This window comes from Halictus rubicundus, chromosome 2, assembly GCF_050948215.1.
Source record: "Halictus rubicundus isolate RS-2024b chromosome 2, iyHalRubi1_principal, whole genome shotgun sequence".
In the NCBI taxonomy this organism is placed as follows: Eukaryota; Metazoa; Arthropoda; class Insecta; order Hymenoptera; family Halictidae; genus Halictus; species Halictus rubicundus.
In genome coordinates, this window is record NC_135150.1 from 19,777,582 (window position 1) to 19,799,672 (window position 22,091).

The 22,091-nt window shown below is 46.2% G+C and overlaps 1 protein-coding gene across 1 annotated transcript in view; it reads right to left on the minus strand.

The window, feature by feature from the left end:
- Positions 1 to 22,091, minus strand: part of Vn (membrane-bound neuregulin protein vein) — a 403,465-nt gene that overhangs the window by 89,334 nt on the left and 292,040 nt on the right. The window contains exon 3 of the mRNA XM_076805822.1: positions 3,827 to 3,969. Coding sequence (XP_076661937.1) covers positions 3,827 to 3,969 — 143 coding nt within the window. The remainder of the gene's footprint in view (positions 1 to 3,826; positions 3,970 to 22,091) is intronic.

Sequence of the window (22,091 nt, forward strand, 5' to 3'; positions counted from 1 at the left end):
CGTTCCTATTCCCTCATTCCCTTTCGCGGTTCCATTCCTCTGATGTCACCGGTCGTGACGAGGTTTCGTGCTTAAGTTCCGCGGAAGAAATCCTCGAGGGGTCAAACACCCGTGCCAGCTCGGAGGGCGTGGGTTCTTTTGAGCCGTCATAGCGTGGGAATACTTATAGCACGCGTAACCAGAAGGCACGTGGAAATTGCGAAAACCGACTACCGTCAAACAGCCGGCTTGACGAATCACCGGGGGGAGAGTCCGCTTTCAACTTTCGGCTTCAGACAAAGCTGAATCTTCCGGGACTCGAATAATAAAACGCGCTCCTGAAATTAATTTACCAAATATCGAACCAACGCAAGCTGCAAGCGATGCAAGCTGACAATTAGACTGCGGATCTACATGCAAAATAAAAATGTTCCACACCAATTCGCAAGGAACTGGTACCAAGTAGAAATTTCATTCTTCCATTAACAATTTTATAAAACCGAACACGTACATTGCTGCTCTTAAATTCTTCCACTCTCTCAAATTGTAGGTTTGGAGAAATTATATTTCTATGCGCGTGAAATATATCGGAAATGTAACGTAAAAAACTTTATCATAACTTTTTAAGAGAACGATTGAGCTTCGACGGTGGTAGACCTTTTGCTCTTCTGATTCAAGGTCAAATTTTGCGGCACCCTACTTACATCACTTTCCACCAAACCGAGGGTGTAGAGGGTGTTACGTCAATCTACAAATCGGGATAGGCTTGAGTGGCAGAGTGAACGTTGATGTTTGCATAGCGTTTCGAAGGAACTGAGAGTGTTATGGTCTCCGGTGAGGGGAAAGAAGGTAAAGGAAATAATGCTCGGGGCTGACAATTTCTTTGCTCGCGGCTTTGTCTGGGCTCGGACGCGTCGCGACGCGGCTCGACGCGGCCGCTTTCGAGTATTCCGTCGTTTAAGCGGTTCTTTGTCGCCTCGGCCTCGAGTGTCGGCGCCGCTGAAGAGGCGGTTTCCTGCTGCGCTCGGTATTTTCGCGCGAATCGAGAGGAATTTCCTCTCGCTCGGCCAGCGCCGGCAATTCCTTCGAACCCCGGCTATCTCGTATCGCGGTCGAAATTGCGCCGAGCGGTGAGTTACGTGTTCGTAACAGGTTACGAAGAACGAGTTTCGCCGAACGGGAAAACTCACTCTCTCGCTCGGCCTTCTCCTTTTCCCTTAACCTTTTTCCACGTTTAACTGTTTCCCTTCGGGGTGCACTTCTCGACCGGCATAAATACGGCCGCGCGCGCGCGCGGAAAGCGTCTACCAAATGTTGCGCGTATTATGAAAACCCATAAACTAGACTTCAAACCGTGAACGGGTTTCTTCCGGGGCGGGATGGGGGGGGGGGGTTGAAAATATACTGAACCGGTCGATAAACTGGTACAAGGACGATTATGGACGGTGTCTACGTAGAGATCGTCTTTGACGACGATTTTGAGACGTTCTACTTTGGGATAGTTCGCGTTCTGAACCTTTGACGCTGCCGTGGCGTCTTCGGGTGTCTACTGCGCTCCCGTGTCTCTGAGACGTTATGTCAAAGGGCTAAGGCGAGATCTTGGATATTCGAGGTGCTCGTGCAGAGTGGGTACGAGGGTTTTGTGTCCTGAGAGGTTCTGTTAAGGTCTATGTTATCAAGTTCTTGTTTGATAATAATGATGAAGTGGGAGAGGTTAGGTACTTCGTTAGAAAAAAATCGATGTGCAAGGGGTTAAGTAATTCACAGCCCTTATGAACCAACAGCTGTCTCCATTGGGAATAAAACGGGCGTTCTGAATATAAAAAAGAATCATAGTACAAGGAGTTGAATAATTAATAATTACTATTCAAGAAAATCGAAGTGCAAGGGATGAAATAATTCACAACCTTATCACCAGTGTCGTGTCTACATTGGGAATAAATGAGCATTCTCAATACAAAATGAATAGTCGTGCAAGGGGGTTAGACCACTAACAATCCTTATTAATAAAATTATCTTCCAATCAAAATAGAATAAGCAGAACCAAAGAAAGTCGAGTTGCAAGGTGGTTGAAGAATTCGCAACACCTATCGTCAACACCGGTCCTCGCCGCGAATAAAATAAATATGAACCGAGGGGGCTGCGAATTGGTCTATCGAGTATCTCGCGGAAAAACGAGAAAACGGGGGAAGCAAAACGAGAATAATTCTCCTGGAGAACAACAGGCGCGGCGGTGTGGCCGAGTTATCGCAGGTGGCTACACGGAAGCTGCGAAGTAGCGTTCCGGCGAGGTGTGAAGTTATTTTTTTCACGCACCGGGAACGGCAATTTCGCGACGGCTTCACGCACGATCGACGTTATGACAACACCAGGCAGCCGGACCAGGCAACTCGAACGTGCTTGTGTGTATCGACCTCGGGACCGTTTCTATCCCGCAGGTGTTCGCCGGCCGGCCCGGTCGATCGACCGATTGCCGGAAATCCAGTCGGGCCGGCCCGAACAAAACGCGTCCGAAGCTCTTTTTGTTTCGAAACCAACCCTCTCCCTGCCGTTGCCCATCGTGCCGCTCGCACTGTGAGTGCGTGTGTGTCGCCGATCGTCGGCCACCGGTAACGAAGCTACCGGCGACATGCCCGAATCCTAGAATTCTGGCGACCCCTTTGAAACCGAAATACCGATACGCCCCGGCGCAGAACTATTTTTCGAACGTTTTCGAGCCGCACTGTACGGCCCAGATTGCTCGAAGTACAGATCACGGGGCCAGTAACTGGTACCGAGGGTCCACGGAAAAAATAGGGAATGGCAACAGTTAAACAAAGTGAAAATTTAGTTGTGAATCCGTCAGGTCGTGGAACACGAACTGTCTGATTTTACATCGTTTGATATTTGATCTTTTAAGTCGTGGATCGAACAATTTGTCTTTGCTGTCCTATTTAATCGTGAGATTAATTAATCCTGAATAGTGTACGAGGATACAAGCGTTGTCACCACTAGACTGCGAATCTTTATGCAGAATAATAATCGTTAGCATCAATTTCAGGACACAGTAATCGTATAGAATATTCTTTTCTTCTGTAACAATGTTAACAAGTTGAGGACAATATATTGGAAGTCTTGCAATTTTATTTTTATTATTTGTCGTGAATGCATGAAATGTGTAGATCAAATGCGAAGCAGTAAGAATATTATTTTTAGCTTATAACGATTATTAACCCCTTGCCCTACAATATAGTCTAATAGAGTCTAATAAATATGTATGTTATTCATTTCCTATAAACCGAAATAAAATTCTATTTTGGCCTTGTTAATCTACAGCTATCGAAGAACATACAGGCATATACGATAGATATAAATCTTCTCCTTTTTTAGGAAAGCATGAATTACAAAAAACTTATAATCACTGAAACCGTAAAATAAATCGTAGTGCAAGGGGTTAATAAAAGAAATGGTTAAACTTCACCTTGGCAACCGAGAAATTTTTAACTTTTTGCTATGTAATCCTGTACACCTTGACGAGAAAATGCCAAAAATCGAAGTTTTAATGCGAGGAATTCACTGGTTCAAAAGTTATGCGTGTTTCAAGTTGAGCGATTACACTTTGTTCTGGGACAAGCTGTCATCGAACAGCAATTAAACGTCAGCTCCTCTTATTTAAAATAGCTGGAAATGAATAGAGACTATTTTTCGTTTGCATGCAAATCCGCTGTCATCACCTAATCCAGACTTTGTGCAGTTGAAACAGCTTACAATTTAAAACGTAGGGGACGCCGTACAGTATCGTTTGGAGAATGATGTCGACTACGGTCGGTATGAACTTCTGCGACTTGGAATTAGTGGAAAGACTTACTGGTTTCCGGAATTCTCGTATCGTGAGCGACTAGAAGCTGGGCCGCGAGCGAGGCCCTGTGTCCGGAAGTACTCTCGGCCACGCACTCGTATGTACCAGTGTCCTCTGGCTTCGCGGAGGATATCACCACTTTCGATCTCCGTCTGCAAACAAAATGACGCACACGGTGCCATTAAAATCACAGTTCACCGAGCAGATTGGCAACGATTCAACGGAAGTGCCCGCAGCGATCATTTCCGCGAGTAGCGGCACGGTTCTCGGATCGGGTGTGTCCTACCACCGGATTAGCTCGTTCATTATCTTTTCCGTGGAGTACACGGATATCCCGGGGACCGTGTTCCCGTCGTCTACTCTCCCCCGGAGATGATTCCGCAAAGTTCGGGGCAAACAGGAAGTTTTCACTGGGAAGCAAAGAGAGAGGGAGAACACACCCATACCATCATCGTCAGAGCCGCGGGTTTAGAGCCGCCTGAAATTTCTGGACTTCCATCCGAGGGAAACTCGTTTTTCCGTATGAAGAAGCCAAAACTTCTCTTCCTGCCAGCAGACACGGCGAACTTGGCTACGAGACGCGCGCGCTCTCTCGCAAATTTAATAACTTTTCGAACGTCGCGGATTACTCGCGGCCGGAATTCTGCTCTAGCGCAAATATCGACGCCGATCGGCGACCCGACATCTACACGACCCCTACCCGCCCCACCCTGTCGCAGTTTCAGCCCTGCATCCTGTTTCAAGAAAAGTATGCACTGCTTCGATTCACGATTCCCTCGAATTCTACCAACATTCCTGCAACGAGGGCCCTACACGCCCTTGTAATATGTCGGCACAGTGAATCGATTACAGTGTGATGACGGTGCAATTTATTTCGCTATAGTAGCACCGGCAATAGATTTTTATTTTTAATGTTGGCACCGTGGGAGAATTTATTCAATTAGATTCGCGAAATAAAGCTACCGGTATTAATAGCAAGCAGGGACCAAAAATAACAGTTATTCTACAATTTTCTACGATAAAAATCATTAATAAAAAGTTGATTATTATTGAAATTCAAGATAATCTACACAAAATATAAAGAGAAAATTCGAAGAACAAAATGATTAAAAAATATAGATTTTTATACTTTTTGGTTACAAATAACAGTTATTAGTGTCCAAAAAATTGGATCCTCCTCGATAACTGTTATAAGTGATCGAAATGAATTTCAACGATAACATTTACCAACAAGGGACAAAATTTTCGGTTACTTCTAATTCTGATTTGTAACCAATACGATATTAGTCGATGAAATACTTGTTTTTCCATGACTTTTTTCCTGTTTGGTTATAACGGTTATGGTTCCTGGTAGGAAGACACAATTTTTATTTATAAAGTCCTTTCCCATTGTGGCAGCAATATTGCATACAATGCTACAACACCACCAGCATTAAGCTAGAACAGCACCAAACCTTCAATTTTATGTATACATTTATATCTTAATTTAACATATACAGAATGTCCCAAAAAATGTATACACTGTTTAACGGTTCATAACTTTGTGATTTTTCTTTCCTTTCAGGGCGTAATTAATTGGAAACAATGAGTGGACTATGATTCAAACTCTGTATACATTTTTTGGGACACCCTCTATATCAAACTCTATCAAATACGGCTGAACGCTTTCCGCATCAAAAAATTCTATTCCACAACATCACATCGTCTCGATGACCCCTTAACATCGCTCCAAATGACTCTATAGAACCAGTTCAAGCCCACCCAGAAGCACAAAAAAAAAAAATCATTAACAATTCACCTTTAATCGTAGATCAGGAATCCATCATTCTCGCACGTTCCATAAATCAACCGTCAAGCCCGCGACTGATTTACGCGCACAAAACTCGGCCAACTCGTTAGCAATAAATAAATAAACAACCCAAATCGATCCTCACGAAGGGAAGCAAGCATATCCCGGCTGCTTAGCTGCTTCCTCGACCCGACTGGAACTACATCGCACGGTTAATTCAACCAGCTTTTACTGAATATTATATTTCTCGGGGAAAGCATAAAATGGTGAAGACCCGGCAAGTTTCTGACAGGGATCATCGGCGGAGGGTTAAGCAGGCGGAAGCGAGTGAAAGATGGCCGCGAAAATGGTGGGGAATTCGCATCGAATTTCCCGAGAAACTTTATCGTAACGGGAGAAGCCAGTTACCTGTCCAACAGTTTAAAAGCAGAAGTCGTGCTTTCAGATTCCTCGACATCGACGACCGGTTCGAGCATTTTCCCTGTCGCGATAGAAAGAGAAAGAGGAGGGAGAAAGAGAGGGAGGGTTTTACGGCAGCAGCGAGGAAAGGCGAGTGTTACGATTAAAAGCCAGTCAGCGTTTATTGCGCTCGAACGTCGTACAGCGAAAGAAAAGCGGCGGGAGTCCTGGATCATCTCGATCAAGGATCGGGTGCGTCTTCGCCGCGAATAATAGAATGCTGTCGGCCTCGTTATCGAGACTAGCGGTACGAAATTGGCGGGTAAACACCGTCGTCAAAGAACCCGCTTTGAACACGGTCTACGACGTTCAGCGCGCCGCCATGCTCGTCGGTTTCGATTAAAAACCAACGCCGAACGGAGTCAAAGCGCTTGTTATAAAACGGCTCGAAACCGCCTGAGAAAATTTCTGTTTCGCAGCCGGCGGAAACTGCGAAGATGCTTCCGTGGGAAACTGTTAAACGAATTCATTTCTTTTCGCAGTTACAGAACGGAGTTTCGCGGTGCGTGAGTTGGGAAAGTTGATTACTGGGTATAATGAGGGATGAAGCGAGTTCTGTAAGACGCAATAATGCGAAAGAGGGTTACGCCTCTTTCCTGTAAGCCACTTAGGGCTATACCTTGCGATTAGATTGCGGATCTTTATGCAAAGCGAACATTCTCTGCCTCGATTCGCGACGGGGCCACGTGAAAGAGAAACTTATTTCTGCAGGGGTTTCGCACGAAGTGTGAAAGTAACGTGACGGTACTCTGAAATTTATTTTTATGAATTCACCGTTGTTTGTTTCATTTTTCGCGAGTGCAGAAAATGGATGGATGAAACATTCAACGGTAGAAATAATTCCACACGTGATTTTCGGCGTACTGAAATTATTAAAAAATGAAAAGAATTTCTATAGAGGGTGTCCCAAAATTATGTATTTCCTTGGAAGGGCCGGTTACTGACGCAATTTGAAGTAACTTTCTCCTTCGCGAAAATGTTCTCCGCGGCTCTGTTAAGGAGTCATTAGCAAAAAACACAGACCAATCAGAGCGCGGATACAGTAGGCCGATTCTGACTCAGCCAATGCCAACGCCACGCTCAGCGGGAGCTGTCGCCGATCCGAGACCTCTTTGCTATAGCTGCACTCTGATTGGTCCGTGTTTTTCGTTAATAACTCCTTAATAAAGCCGCGGAGAAGATTTTCGCAAAGGAAAAAGTTGCTTGAAATGATCTCAGGAATTATGACTTTCAAGGAAGTACAACATTCTTCGGACATCCGGTATACGTTCTGTGATTTGCAATTGATGGAGTTCATTCTGCACAAAGACCCGCGATCTAATTATAATTCTCATTTGAAACAGAAAATGGGTATGCAACGAATAATGTAACTACAAATACATTTGGATTAGAAAGTAGATTTGGACACGTTTGAATAAACAGGAACTCCGCTGTACTCTAATTGAAAGCACAACCTAATCGCATAAAAAAGCAAACAGAATCTCGTCATTTTGACAAGACGTACAGTCGCTTTTAGTGTCCGGCGTTCCCATTGTTTTCCTAGCGGTTTATCGCGGACTATGACGGACCTCTATCTAGTTTCTCGTGGTTCTAGGTCCTCGATGGCCCCCAGTTCTCGATGGTTCAGTATTATTACTCGATTCAGCGAGTCCGCGCGTCGAGAGGAAGTTCGAGTAGACTCGGAGAAGCTCGATATCGCGGATGGATTTTCGACTTCGGGTTGGCCGGACGTCTCTTAATATTTCCCCGGACGACGAACACGTTGGTCCACAGCGTCTCGTTTTAGCTGTTCGAGGGTTCAACTTCCACACAGAGACGATCCGAACGATACTAATATAAAAGTGAATGGCTCTCAATATTTTGCGAATGCTACAATTTGGGGCAGCCGAAAATCATTATTTTCATATAACCGAGCATAAAATACGTCCTTTTAAGAAAATGAAAGATTTATTTAAATTTCTCGCAATTTTCATAAAAACATGTCCTCGAATGATTCATTTCGTAATTTCAATAATTACAGCATAAAAAATATAAAACTATTCATTTGGCCGATCGTGGTAATTGTTTCTGTGAAAGCCATTTTCTAACGAAAAAATTGGCTAAATATTACATGAATATTCATTTTAGAATCATCTTCTGTGACTTGATTGTTCGGACCGATACTATGGCAATTCGGTATAATTAAAAATAGAGAATACTAATTGGATTCGCGTAGCTCGCGGGCGTGGGCGCGAATCGATAACGTTGTTTATTGCGGTTCCGGTTGCACTGTATTCTTTCGTTCTCCATCGCGGCAAATGAAGCTTGCACAGGTATTCGAATCGGTGCGCGGACTCGCCGCTTGTTTGTGCACCTCGCGAAGGAGAGACACGCGCGCCGGAAAATATTGCGGCGTTATTGGTTCCGGGACTCTGTTTTCCTCGGATATGTAACGGGGGACGCGGCTGCCACGCACCCGCCCGAAAATTAGATCCGCGCACGGAATCGCGTTATTTTCTCTCGCGGAAACGGGGAACGCTCGCGGAAACCCAGACGCGACGGCGCTAACGATATTAGGAACCGCCGGCCAAGTGTAACGCGACGGTTTGTTATTTAACAATTTTGCACCGGGCGAGCCGTGATTGCGACGTATTTAGTTCGCGGTGCTTTTCCATTTCGTTCGTGGAACGTAGCGCGATGCACATACGAATTTTTAGATTCTTCTGGCGTCGAGTAAATGGATGGAACATTATGGATAGAACTCCTGATGCATTGTAAACGGATGTTTTAGATGTTGGACCCGTTGAAAATTTGAGTGCCAACCTAGCAGCCGGAAAAATATATCTTGAAATTGGAATCTGAAAATTTGTGATGCTGAGAGTACTCTGCTAACATTTTTGTGTTTAGCAGATCTCAACCAAATCTGCTACACTCGATACATTAACGCAGAAATTCATTTCCAAGTCTAGAGAAATAATAATTTGGTCTACCATATTTTAGAGATCCGGCGCTCAAAGCGTTAAGGAAAAATGTCGGGATTGTTACAGATGAGCGGACTCTGGACCTTGATACAAAATAAAAATGGTTTGCATCAATTACAAGACACAAGAGCCATTTTAGAATTTCGCAGTCGAACAAGAAAGTTTATATTTGTAGGAAAAAAATCTTGTCCCGGTTTAAAGGAAATTAATAATGTTTTGCGATTTCTGTTCAAAACGTCCGTCACAAGTCTGAACTGATGCTGTAAGCAGGGATCATAACTGTTATAACCAAAAGGAAAAGAACTCATGCAATAACAAGTATTTCATCGACTAAAATCGTATTGGTTACAAATAAGGATTATAAGTAACCGAAAATTTGCATTGCTCCATCCGAAGAAGAGTAGACAACTCAGTAATTAAATAAGCAACTAAAATGAATTTATTATGAACAATTGAAAAGAAATTCGATCATCGATAACTGTTGTGATCGATCGAAATAAATTTCAAAAAAAGAAAATTAAACTTTTAATAAAAAATTATTATACTTTTTAGAATATTTTGAACACAGGCTGCTTTACCGAAAACTGTAAAAGAATACGTGTTTCCCCTTGAAAGATCGGTACAGAACTAAAGGCAAAACAAATTGTTTGCAAATAATTGATTGCTTATGGGTACCCCTAATAATATACATATTTAGTAGATGTTACAGCTTAAGTGGTTAAAGCAACTTTACTTCCTGCGGGGTTTTCTCGCCCGACCATAAATAATAGAAACATCCAGTCGTCTCCATTGTTGCGTGCTGTTTGACACTCCACTGAAAGAGAGCACCGAAGTAGAGAAAGCTTTCGAAAGCCAGCGGAAAACCGTGTCGATAACGTAGCAGCTAAAATCGGCGCGACATCGTACAGAGCTACGGTCCTCAATCGCAATTGCCGATCGAATCCCGTCGAATCGACGACGGGAGATCCGTCGGCGTCTGGCGGGATGGTCGATTCGTGCCGTTGTGTGTCTCGGCTGTGCAAAAAGACGTGAAACGGGACGACGGGTCGACTTATCGGGACAAAGGTCTCGGCTTCAAGTCCGAGGGGTGTCGTTTCGAGTTGCCGCGCAGAAAAGACGCCGAAGAGAATCTGGTATAGTTCTTAGCGAGGATGAAGTGGCCACCGGCACACCGGTGAAGTCCTCTGGAGAGCTTTCAGCCGCTCGAACCTCCACCCCCACCCCCCCTTCCCGCCGCCACCTAATCTCGCCTAACCATCCAGTCGGTTCCAGAGACTCTTCGCGGGAGTCTCGTCGTTGACGGTGAGCCGTCTAGCAGCCTCTATATATCGCGGTTACGCCCTGATTCGTCAAGAGCCAGGACCGTCTCTTTGGCCCATTCTTCTTCTTCTTCCCGCTTCTCTTCATCCCCCACTCCACTTCCGGTTTCCTGCGACTTCCGGACTTGCGAGCCGTGACCACTTCCGCTTTATTCTTTATACTCCCGTCGAAGTTCAGCATCGAGGACAACAATTATTCATTGGCCGTCGAGATGAACCTTTCCAGGTTCTTCGCCTTTCACTGCCAAAATGTTTCATTGTTGCATTTGACTTTTCAACACCCGACCCGACATTTTGGGATCCAGCACATCCCTCATTTTAACACATCAACCGGCGATTATTCCATGATTTTCGGAATACGATCGAGTTTGGAGATTCCAGGATGATTTGGGCGTATCATGGGATCGATATTGAGCAGCGACGCCTGATTTTTGACAACGAGTGGCCGGGCCGTGCGCGGGGCTTTGGGCGTCAGAGGTGTATCGTTACAAAGCGGTTTTTGGTGCCGGTTCTAGCATCAAAGTTGCTGGCACACCCTCGAGCCCTAGCGTGCCCTAGCTCGACAAAGGGCTCGAGGTGGTCGTCGCGACCACCCTCGCCGATGGATCGGTCTCGCAAGGTTTCCTCCTCGAATGGAGTGCCCTCTCGACCTTCTTTCGCTGCTTCGCAACGTCAATAATTTTCGAGTCTCGTCGCTCGTCTGGCCTCGGTCGCCGGACGATCGATTAACCAACGTTTTCTTGCGCTTCTTCCGCGTCTCCTCGAGACAGCCATGAAAATTTCTCGATCCGCGAGAATACACTTCTTTCGTGGAGAAAGAGTTTCTCCGTGAGACCTTCGGGATTCGGCAGGATATTTCTGGACGGAGGATAATTCGACCGATTTAAATCTTAGAGGGCACTCTTGGCAAGCTCGACGTGCAACGTTCACTTTCTCTGTGTTTCTTCCTCTCTTTGTACGGGGAGATTCTTGTTGCTCGACACAGTGACTCATCAATGAGGACGGAAATGGTGGACTTTGTCGCGAATCGAAATAAGTGCGACGAAGGACTGCGAGGCATTGGTTAGAAATGCGTGAGTAAGAACCTTAGGCTGCGGTAACATTTATATTCTACAGGCTTTTTGTCTCCGTCCCACTGCCACATCGTCCACTTTTTCCTGATCGAGACTCTAGCCTTTGGGCCTAAACAATTAATCCGTATTTTATTTCACCTTGTATGTGAAGCGTATTTTTTTATTTCACTGTATTTTATTTTTATTTTGTTCTACAGCTACACTGTATCGGCAAGATATTGTGTAGGAACAGTGTATCCGGAAGTCACTGTAAAGCCGGAAACTGGAATAAGTTATTCTATTCTATTCTAATGGTTAAGCTTCACCTTGGAAACCCCAAAAATTTTTAACTTTTTTTATATAATCCTGTAGATTTTGACGAGAAAATGCCAAAAATCTCAGGTTTAATGTTAGGAATTCCCCGGGTCAACAGTGATGCGTGTTTAAAGTTGAGTGTTTAAGACCACCGCTTAACTTAATTAATCTTTATTTAAGGGAATAATGCACTTGCCAATCTCGATTGTATTCTTCTCACTTTGAGGCTTGCAGTAGCCAGAAGATTTTCGTCATGAGAGTTCCACTGAAAATTTACTGTGGATTCCAGATTCTTCATTCTCCGATTATACTGCTGTTGTGACAGATACACCGCGATAGGGTTGCAAGGATTCGATAAGTTCGCTTCGATAAAAATGTTCAACCTGTTAGGATCGGATGGTGGTTTGAGGATGAGGATCGTGCGGAAATGGGGCGCGATTAACGTCGTAACAAGCGGAATAATATGACAGTTTATTTTCCGGTCGAGCAGGGCACGAAAGGGACAAAACGAAGGGCGCAATATCTCCGAGGCCCTTTGACCGTGTCGCTTCGGGAGGGCTCACGAGGCAGAAGCTAAAAGGTACATGACTGAGAAGCAGCGGCAGGGGGATGGGGGGAACGGAAGGAGCAGATAAAACGTCGACCCGAGCTACGTTTATTTCGACGATCAAAGACGGGAGGCGCCGTTATTGCCGCGGAAGACGCGCGATTGCGTCGAAGAAACAGCAATCGTGGATTAAAGCGGCGCGACGGTTGGCTAATGTAGCAAAGAAGGAGAGGGAGAGAGAGAGCGAACGAGAGACAGAGAGAGAGAGAGAGCTTGGTAGCCGTTTTATTAAAAACCCAAACAAATATTGAGTGACAAAGGCGAAGCGGATGGAAATAAAACGTCGGACGAGCAGCGCGACGCTTTATTTCACCGTTAGCTCTCGCCTCCCCGCAGATAAATCGACGAGCCGGACGCGTAGACTAAACTGTTTCGCATAAACGACACGCTCTATCCGTCTCGCGTCGGGAATTCATCGCGACGATATTATTTTCGGTGTCAAGGCTGTCGCAGGGGACGTCGAATGACACAATTTTCAAATAAGAATCCTCTGTCCGCTACGATAGACCAGATTGACAACGGGAAGGGTCGCTGAACCGACGATCGAGTGTTGCCTTTTCCGTCGTCGACGCATTAAGACTCTAACTGCCTCTCTCTCTCTCTCTCTCTCTCTCTCGTTCTCTCGGTGACACTACGCTCTTACTCCTCTCTTGCGGCTCTGAATGGTCGCGGGAGGGCCATTGATGGGTCACGGTATTTATATCCGGGCGAGCGTGCGAGCTTCTGACTACCTGTACACTTCAGAGGAAGCTCCGCGCTCTATCTCTTTCTCTCCCTCTTCCTCCCCTTCACGCACTCTATCTCTCTCTCTCTCTCTCTGTTTCTCATTCTCTCGATATTTCGACGATCCCGCGACACGGAGAGCAGCAGCGCGGCGAAACGACGGATGCCATAAATCGAAGCTGTTCTTGCGCCGCGCCTCGAACCGAAAAAACTCACTCCGTTAAGGAAACATACCGTCGAGAACGAGAAAGAGTCTACCCGTGAAATTGCCACGCAGTATATACGTACGAAGACGGCACTAAAGCCGGTTGAAACGCGCGGAGTATATCTGGGACGACGCTACGGGGAGAATCTACGTGAAAAAATACGTGGAAAATGTGCAGTATAATTCTCTTCTGGGACGACCCTCTTACGAGATAATCGACTGCAACGTTTCGGTTGATGCGAGCTGTCTGACCATTGATTACCCTTTCTACTGACTCGGGTAGAATAATATTAGTTCATACGAGGCTGTTCATTCGGGGTAATCGCTTTCTGAAGCTGTTTACACTGTCTATTTTACTAGAGAGAAGTTGATCAGCTTGTCTGACCATGGCTGACCTTTTCTACTACGTGTAATTTTCAATTCGCGCGGATGAAATCTTCGGAATATCTCACGAATAAAACTCCATTTTAAAAAATTACATAGCACATTTTTATTCAGTCTTTCACGTAGAATTACCTCCTGCCATTCGCTTTTTTTCCTGTTTTACCGATAACAGTGTTTTCTTGATTGCCGACCATTTCCCCTTGAAAATTCCAATTCTCGCATATGGAACCATTGAAGTTCAATATCTTCCAACCGAAGATCCGTATAAAAAAATTTCATTCTACCATTTCGACTCAGTTTTTCACCTAGAATCTCCTTCTGTCACTCTTTTTCCTGTCTCGCATCAGTACGCGAAAATCGGTCTGGCCACTGCTGACCGATTTCCCTTACAAATTCCAATTCTAATGTGGGAAATCTTCGAAGTTCAATATCTCGTAAACGGACATTCGTGGTAAAAAATTTCGCGGAACGTTTTCGATTCAGCGTTTTACGCAGAATCATCTCGTGTCATCCTCTACCTTCTCGCTAACAGAATTCTCCAGGCAGAAAGACGGAGCATGCAGCGATCGGAACACGCAGTCCGCGGCCAAAGATCGGATCTCGTCGAAAGCAGAGACTACCGGGTAAGACTCGGCGAATCAGCGAGGGCTTAACGAGCTACCACGACAAGAGTTCAAGTCCCGCCGGACAGGATCCGGACGATTTCTCAGGAGCGAGTCTCCGGGGCGGCGAAACGTCGGAGTTCCTCGTTTCGTTCGGGGAGCGAGGTCGGTCCTGTGGACCTCGTGGATGTTCGCTGATCAGCGAAACTCGCCGGGATTACCGTCCGGAGTTAACGCGACTGCTCGTTTCACGTTAATACTCCCATCTGGATTAAGATTACAACCGGCGATACGAGCCGTGCGAGCGGGCGCGCGCGAGAGAGAGAGATAAAGAGAGAGAGAGAAAGAGAGAGGATGGAGGACAAGTTTCTCGTCCGACAGTCTCGCGGTACTCGCTGTTGGAATTTCGCGCGAAACGAGAGATTTCCGAAGGCGCGCAAGAACGGTGTCAGGAAGAAACCTGCTGGGATGACCGAACCGCGAGAACTCGCACGAACCGAACGGGAAACTGCTACGGCACTGAGCTGTCCCGGCTAAAATTAGAGGACACACGCTCTCTCTCTCTCTTTCTCTCTCTCTCTCTCTCTGTGTGTGTTTCGTGGTCTCGTCTCGGGGACTACCGAGAAGCGTCGCGTTGTCTGGCCATCGTTATTCGTATCTCGCCAACGTAACTGATTCGTTAAATCAGCGACGAGCCGCCGGTGACTTCCAGACGACACCGACGTAATTCGATACCGGCGATGCCGACCGAAATTGCTCGCAACACCGAACGGGATCCGCGTCGGCGATAAGTCAGACCGATCTCCCCGCGGCCTCTCCTCCTCGCCTACGATTGATCAGATCGCCCGATTCAGCGGGATTCTCGCTTGATTTACAAATTATTCTTTGGCAGCGGGATCCGACGTTCGTTCTCGATCTTTCTTCTCGCGCTCGACGAGGTTTTTGCGATTCCTACCTGTTCGATTCCTCGCAGACAATTACTACTGTGCGTCCTCCCATTTCCGGCCGTGACGCAATCGAGGATGCCACAGCTGCGCGAAGCATGTTCCTTCGCCCTAAACATTGCGTAACTAAAGCCCTTTTCCGATTTTTGTCCGCCCTTCGACTAATCACGAAGAATGCTAATTCTCGAGTTGCCGCACGCGAGGCATACTCGGGTTTTTTTACCGTTTCAAACGGAGGAAACCCAAAGGCAATAAATGCATCTATGTATGTGTATGTATAATACAATATAGGACAAATATATTTACACTCCTCGGCGACCGAGACCTCGGCGGTGGGCATCGCTGTCCTTTTCCACGTTCGGCGCGGATCAAGTGACTCCTGGAGAATAAACGACATCTAGACCCGCGGTGCTGGCATATATCGCGAATTCACCGTACGTTGCGGCAAGAGGCGGAGACGCGGCTCGTCGATACAATAATCGCTCCCGGAAGAGTTCGCTCGGACGTCCGGGGCGATAACAGCAAGAACAGCCCTCGAAGGAAGACAGAAGGAGAGGCTCCATTCGAGCGGCAGAAGCATTAACGCGGCGAGACAGCCGGCCAAAAGAAAACCATTAACTACTTCCGCAGGATGGAAGAAAAACAGAAACGCTATTCCCCCCTCGCGCGATGGGGGCAGCAACCCTCTCTTTCGGAGCCGCGTATTTCTTTTTCAACCCACGACACGCCGTTTCCATTACAAGACCGATAGCTCTCGCCCGCCCGACGCCCGCCATTACCAATCCATTCTACTCTGATCGGATCAGCGTGTTTCTGTAACGCGGCAGGACGCGGGTGTCGTCCGCGTGCAGCTGCGAGAAACCACCGTGCGACGATAGGAGCGGATTTCGTGCCACTGCAGAGACAATTTACCGCTCGGAGCGACGTCCGATCGAGTTCATGCGATTCTGATACGCCGATTCCACTCAATAGGCTAGCAACACTTTGCGAAACTGCTCCGCAGATGCTGTGTTAGATCGCGGTGCGACGCGGGGACTCAAACAACCATTTTTATTTATCCTTTTACTGAGTTTGTTTTCGATGCTAGTCTCTTTTTGGAAGCAGCTCCTGTTCAGAAAGATTTTTGTGCTCATTTATTTCCAGTGTTATGCCGACGTACACAAGAGATTACAGTGAATTCTCTATATACGTCGCCAAGACCTGGATGATAAACGTCGCGGAATTATCCCCACTACCACGGGGTATACTCCGCGAGGGGCCCCGTAGCTCGAGAGGCCTCGGACGTCGAGGAGTGTAAACATAAGACGGCTCGGGGTATGTCTTCTGGACGATATATGTCGCTAGCAGGACCCGTGTTGTTGACAAATATCGAGAATTCACTGTACTGGATCGATGGCAAACTGTCCTTGATAATGATGGAGATTATATAATAAATTAAGAAATAAAAACCCGAATTTAGTACAAAGTTCGTTTTAGATTTCAAAATAATTGATTACTTATAGGCCTCCCTAATACATTCATTGGTACACAATCTAGATCTTTGAAGAAAATATTCTTGGTATCTTAAGGAATCAACCTCATCTCCAAAGACTTTAATAATTTGATCGGTTATTATATGATTGCTATTTGACGAAGCCACTATCAAAACCGGACTCCCAGGAGATTCTCAGGGGGGCTCTAAGATTCTAAGTTATCTATAGGGCGAGCTAAAGCTACGGACCACTTCGGCGAGTAAAATACCAGATTGTTCGAACCGCACAGAGCAGAAAGAGATTCGGAGAGAGCCTCTAAAGTTTCGGAACGCGCAAATCGGAAGAAGATCGCCCGAGCCTGATCTACCGTGTTATTGAAATATTAACAGGAACTTAGGCGAGAGTTCTTCGGTACTTATCCGGCGAGAAAGTCGACGGGTTGCATTCACTTAGGATCATCGTAAAATCCACCTTTAACGGCAAAGCCAACTAAGCTGCAGAGTTACCGCCTAATCTTGCCGGCAGTGGCACCGCTCCGCAGAATATCGTAGTACCCATAATCGGAAGCCTTTCGTCGCTTCTCCGAGCCGAGAACAAGCCCCCTTAATTTCCGGGCTGCGCTGATATTAACCTCTTGAGGGATGAGTTTTTCGAAAACGAATTAGACGATTTTCATCTCGCTGGAATTACGCTTCATGGAATTTAGCATAAATCGAACGAGACGAAAATTAGAATAGCTGTGTGTATCGCATGAAACTAGAATTAAATGCTCAGAATCCTTGAAGAGCATCCTTGCCAGGACCTTCGAAGAGACTAGAAACAGAGACTCAAGTGGATCAGTCGAAACGTTATCTTTGGGAATTTTTTCTCGAATGATGGCTACTCGAAACTTTCCGAAATTTTTCGCTTCAGTATGACCTTCTATTGCGGAGTATCATCATTAGACAGCGGATCTTTATTCGCAGTAAAAATGTTCTATCTAAATTCCGACAAACTGGAATGAAATAGAAATTTATTTTCTTTTCTGATATATTTAACAGGTTCGAAACAACAGTATTTTTAAATTCTTCTAATCTTTTTACTGTTTTATATTACTCCTACTCATTTTTCTCATACATGCATAAAATTGCGTTAACAAGGAGCAAGACACAGGAGCAACATAGACAGTTATTTCTTCTTCCAATAATTTTAATGAGCTGGAAGTGATGCAGTAAGGTTTTCGATGTTTATGCAATTTCCAATTTTTGCAGACAAACTTTAAGAAAATGGAATGAAATGAAATCCTATTTCTCATGGGAACAGCCTCTGTAGATCCAATAGAAATAAAAATCGTGCTAAATTCTATCGAATTTTATATTATACCATTTTTTGATAAATGCATAAATATCCACAGTTTACTAATCATCATAGCACACGCACCACGTGTTGGAACATACTATCAATCTAAATGTACCGGGTGTCTTGATACCTACGAACCCTGGCGCGTACCACAAGGATCACCAATTTTCTCAACCTACTCGGTCCCCCTGCAAGAGCTCGGGAATCCTCGAAGTGGGAGCGCGTCCTCGCCGAGCGGATTCGCGTAAGTAGCCAGAAACGAAGTTCGCAACCCGGTTAAAAGCCTCAGCCTCGTGGCAGCGTTACCCGAAGAGTCGGTGGTATTTGCGGGGAATTTTCAGCTCGTAGACCCGACTGGAACGGTCCAGAGGCGACCGCAGCGGGCGAAAAGGCGTTTCGACGCGTAAACGCGGCTCTCGCGGAAAACCCCGTAGCACCGCGGGTTTTCGGGGAAAGGAGGAGGGAGGGGGAAGGTTCCTCGGCCTGGACCAGGGCTTTCTCCTCGCGAAAAGTTCGCGATGGTTCGCCACGGGCGGCCTTGGGAACGGTTTCTAGACGGCGGCTGGCGATCTGCCTGATGCCCGGCGTGTGCTGCCGGTCGTTAGAAAATCCTGCACGGATCGATTCCCTTTGGCCCGCGTCAAAGGGCCAAAGGGAGGGGAGGGATATGCTGGCGCGGTCCGGGCAGGGTAACCGGCCGCAAAAACCTAACGAGATGAAAGGAGAGCGCGAGAGACGGGCCGAGGCATGAACGAGGTGGAATACATAAATAGAAATCTCGGTTTATCTCTCTCCATCGGCCCGTGCTTCCAGCTCCTGCTCTTCCCTCTCCTCTCTTCTCTCTCTCTCTCTCTCTCTCTCTCTCTCTCTCTGTCGCTCTCGGTCCCTCCATCGCGCTGGCATATATACCGTACTAAGCGGAGAGCCGGCGGTAGTCTAGACGGAGTGTCGATTTTTGCTGCAGCACCAAATTAGAAACCCTTCCCTGCCGTATCCATCGCGTGGCTATGTCCTCCCCCCTCTCTCTCCCTCTCTCTCGGTCACTCTCTTTCTCTTCCCACCTCTCTTTCGCTGGCACTCTTTTTTCCTGCTCGCGTATCCGTCGTTCCAGGCTCCGTGAACGCGTTTCTGGCTCTGCCGTTCGCGCCGGCCGTATCTCGCGAGCGCGTGCATGCGAAATCGCTTAAAGGGGATGAACAGACGAGCCTGGTCTGCCAACCCCCGCACTCCCCGTCCCGTTCCCGCGCAAACATGTTCGCTCGGCCTGCTCCCTTTCCTTTTCCCTCGACGCGGCCCGTACCCGTTTCCTCCCTCGCAACTTCCCCACGTCGCTTTTCCCGTGCTTCCTTTTCTTCTTCTTCTTATTCTTCTTCTTCTCCGGTGTCTGTACTTCGCGACGCGTTCAGCGAAGTACAAACTTTATAGAAATTGTGAAGGCGGGGGTGGATCTTCGTTTAAAGCGCTTCGAAAGGAGCCGGGGAGACGCGGATGGTCGTACAACTGACTACGAAGAAAGTTCAGATGAAAAACGAAGACCGGTTTTCCGGGAGAGCTTGGTGCTCTCGCCATTTTGAGATTAGAATAGTCCCCTTGCGAATGTAGTACACATTCTATGGTGGCTGTTTTCTTTTGATTCGATCCTGCCTGGGTGCTTATCATTTTGCGTGGAGTTGCGTGTCTGCGTTCGAAGTGACTATAGGCGAGATACGAGGACGGAATTGAAGCGCAATTTCGTTTGCACCGCAGACTGTCGTCGCTGGAACAAGGGGGCTGGTCGTTCGGAAGCGAGCTAGCTCCAAGATTTTCTTCTCCCCCAGCAGTCTATTAAATCCGGGGAACAAATTCCCGTGGAACTCGAAACCTCTCGTGGAGTACCAACCAGCTGAAACGCGAGTAGAATCGACGATATGGTATTCATGCTAGCCGGATCGGCGGTGTCCATACATTTATGTAAACACGCGTGCGTCGGAGGAAGCGTCGGCTAGTCCGTGGCCGCATAAAAAGCGCATAAAAGTGGCCTGTAAAGGGAAAAACTTGGACTTAATCCGGGGGCCGCGCAAATTGTGTTCCATCCTCTCCTCTTGGCTTTCATTACCTTTAACTTCTCAGCCAGCTTTAGCTTCTACCTGAAAAGGTACTTACCACGTCCCCCCTCGACCACCGCCGCCATTACGGGCAACGATCTCTCAATTCCTTCTTTCGCTCTCTTACTCTCTCTCTCTCTCTCTTTCTCTCTTTTTGGTTTCGATTCCGGGGCGAGGGAGCCAGCGAATTAAAAGTTGCAGCGTTCAAATCCGAAAAATCCACGCGGGGAGAGTGTTTCCTTTCGAAGCGTATTTCGAGATCTCGAGGTCGGCCACGTGGCGAAATTAATAATTGGACGGCCGCCAAGGTAAACATCGATTTTAGTCCGATTAAGGGATTATTCTGGGCATTCACGCAGCGCCGGACACGGAAATTGCGTTCGCGTGTTGCGTTAATCATCGCGCCGACGTGCCCAGAATTACCCGAAAGAGGCGGCGAACGTTTTAGGCCGTCGGAACAACGTGATTTTTGATCGTCTCGCTCGTTTCGGTCCTTTTCTAACCACTTAGATTGGAACAATGCCCCTCACACCCGATGGACAATTCGGGCCAAAAGTCGATTGCATCTCTCACTGTCGACGATTCTACTTCGATGAGGGCTTCGCGTATTCCTTATGGCGGTTGCCGTTGGATTTTGGGATTAACGCTAAAATTCTTTTTTTAAAATTCGTGACTTTATAGAAATATTTTCTTGGGAAATTATTTAGCTTCTTTATTCGAGTACACCTTACCACCAAATTCCATCGATATCTGAATCAATTCAGTCCTGTTATTATTACAAAGGAATCAGTCTAGTTTAGGACTCGGTAGTTGTAGTGTTAACTTACAATAAACCATCTCAACACTTCATCTACCGGAAGCCTATTAATACTATTTTCAGTAATTGCGCTGTACCAATAGGAAGCTAAAAAATTTTCTTTCACACAGTAATCCCAGACGAAAATATTAGATTACATTATTGAGATCGATTTGTTGATACGCAATTGCAACAGTCATTATTAGACTGCGGATCTTTATGCAAAATAAAAACTTTCTATCTGAATTGCGACAAACTGGGTTGAAATAAAAATTTGATTTCTTTTTGATTATGTTTATTATATTGAAAATAATGTTGCTACTGTTTCAAATTACGCCTACTGATTTTTGTCATAAATGCATAAAATCCGCAGTCTAGTCATTATCGTTGAAGGATCTATTAAAGATTATGGAGTAATCGTCGTCGGCAGATAATGTGTGAAAATAATGCGACGTTCTCGTGTTTGTTCATTAAGTTCACATTTAAATCGAATCCGATGCAACAACCACGTCTTCGTCCGTTTCGGAGTCGCGCGTTTCCGGAGCGTGATCGACGTTTAACCATCTCCTGTTCTAATGAGCGCGCAACGGGAGCCCGCCCTCTCCCATCGCAATTAGCCCGGACTTGTCAAATAACGCTCGTTAATACAACAGAAAGAAGACCGCGCGGCGCCCGTGAAATTTCATCGTCGATAATTGGAACGACGACCAATCAAAGGGGACGCTCTGCGCCCTGTCGGGCAAACTTTATTTTCACGCAAGTTCCGAGCACGTCAACAAGGACGAAGCACCCCTTCTTTGCGTTCCTTTCATCTCGTCCCAGGACGAGGGGCAAGTCCAAATGACAGACTAGAAAATGTTTTATGGAAAGAGTGTTATTAATGTTACTGTACATGTTTTCTCGTATTTTAAAACTGTGTAACTTGTATAAATGCTGAAATGGTCTGCAGTCTAATTAGGACGGGAAATTAATTTTTAGAGGAAGAAATGTGTCAGAGACCGACAGTGAACGCCGCACAGTTGGTCGAAAACGCGAAATCGGCCCTCGAAAATGGAAAAATTATTTTTGTTTTTAAATGAATGAGTGACGGGCATGTTTTAAGAGGAAAAAATTAAAAACGTGAAATTGTCTCCCTTCACATGATTTTCCCAATATTCAAGTGCAATTTAAAAGAAAATAATTAGAAATGGCGAAAGCTTACATCTTCTGGGATTTAAAACTCTTT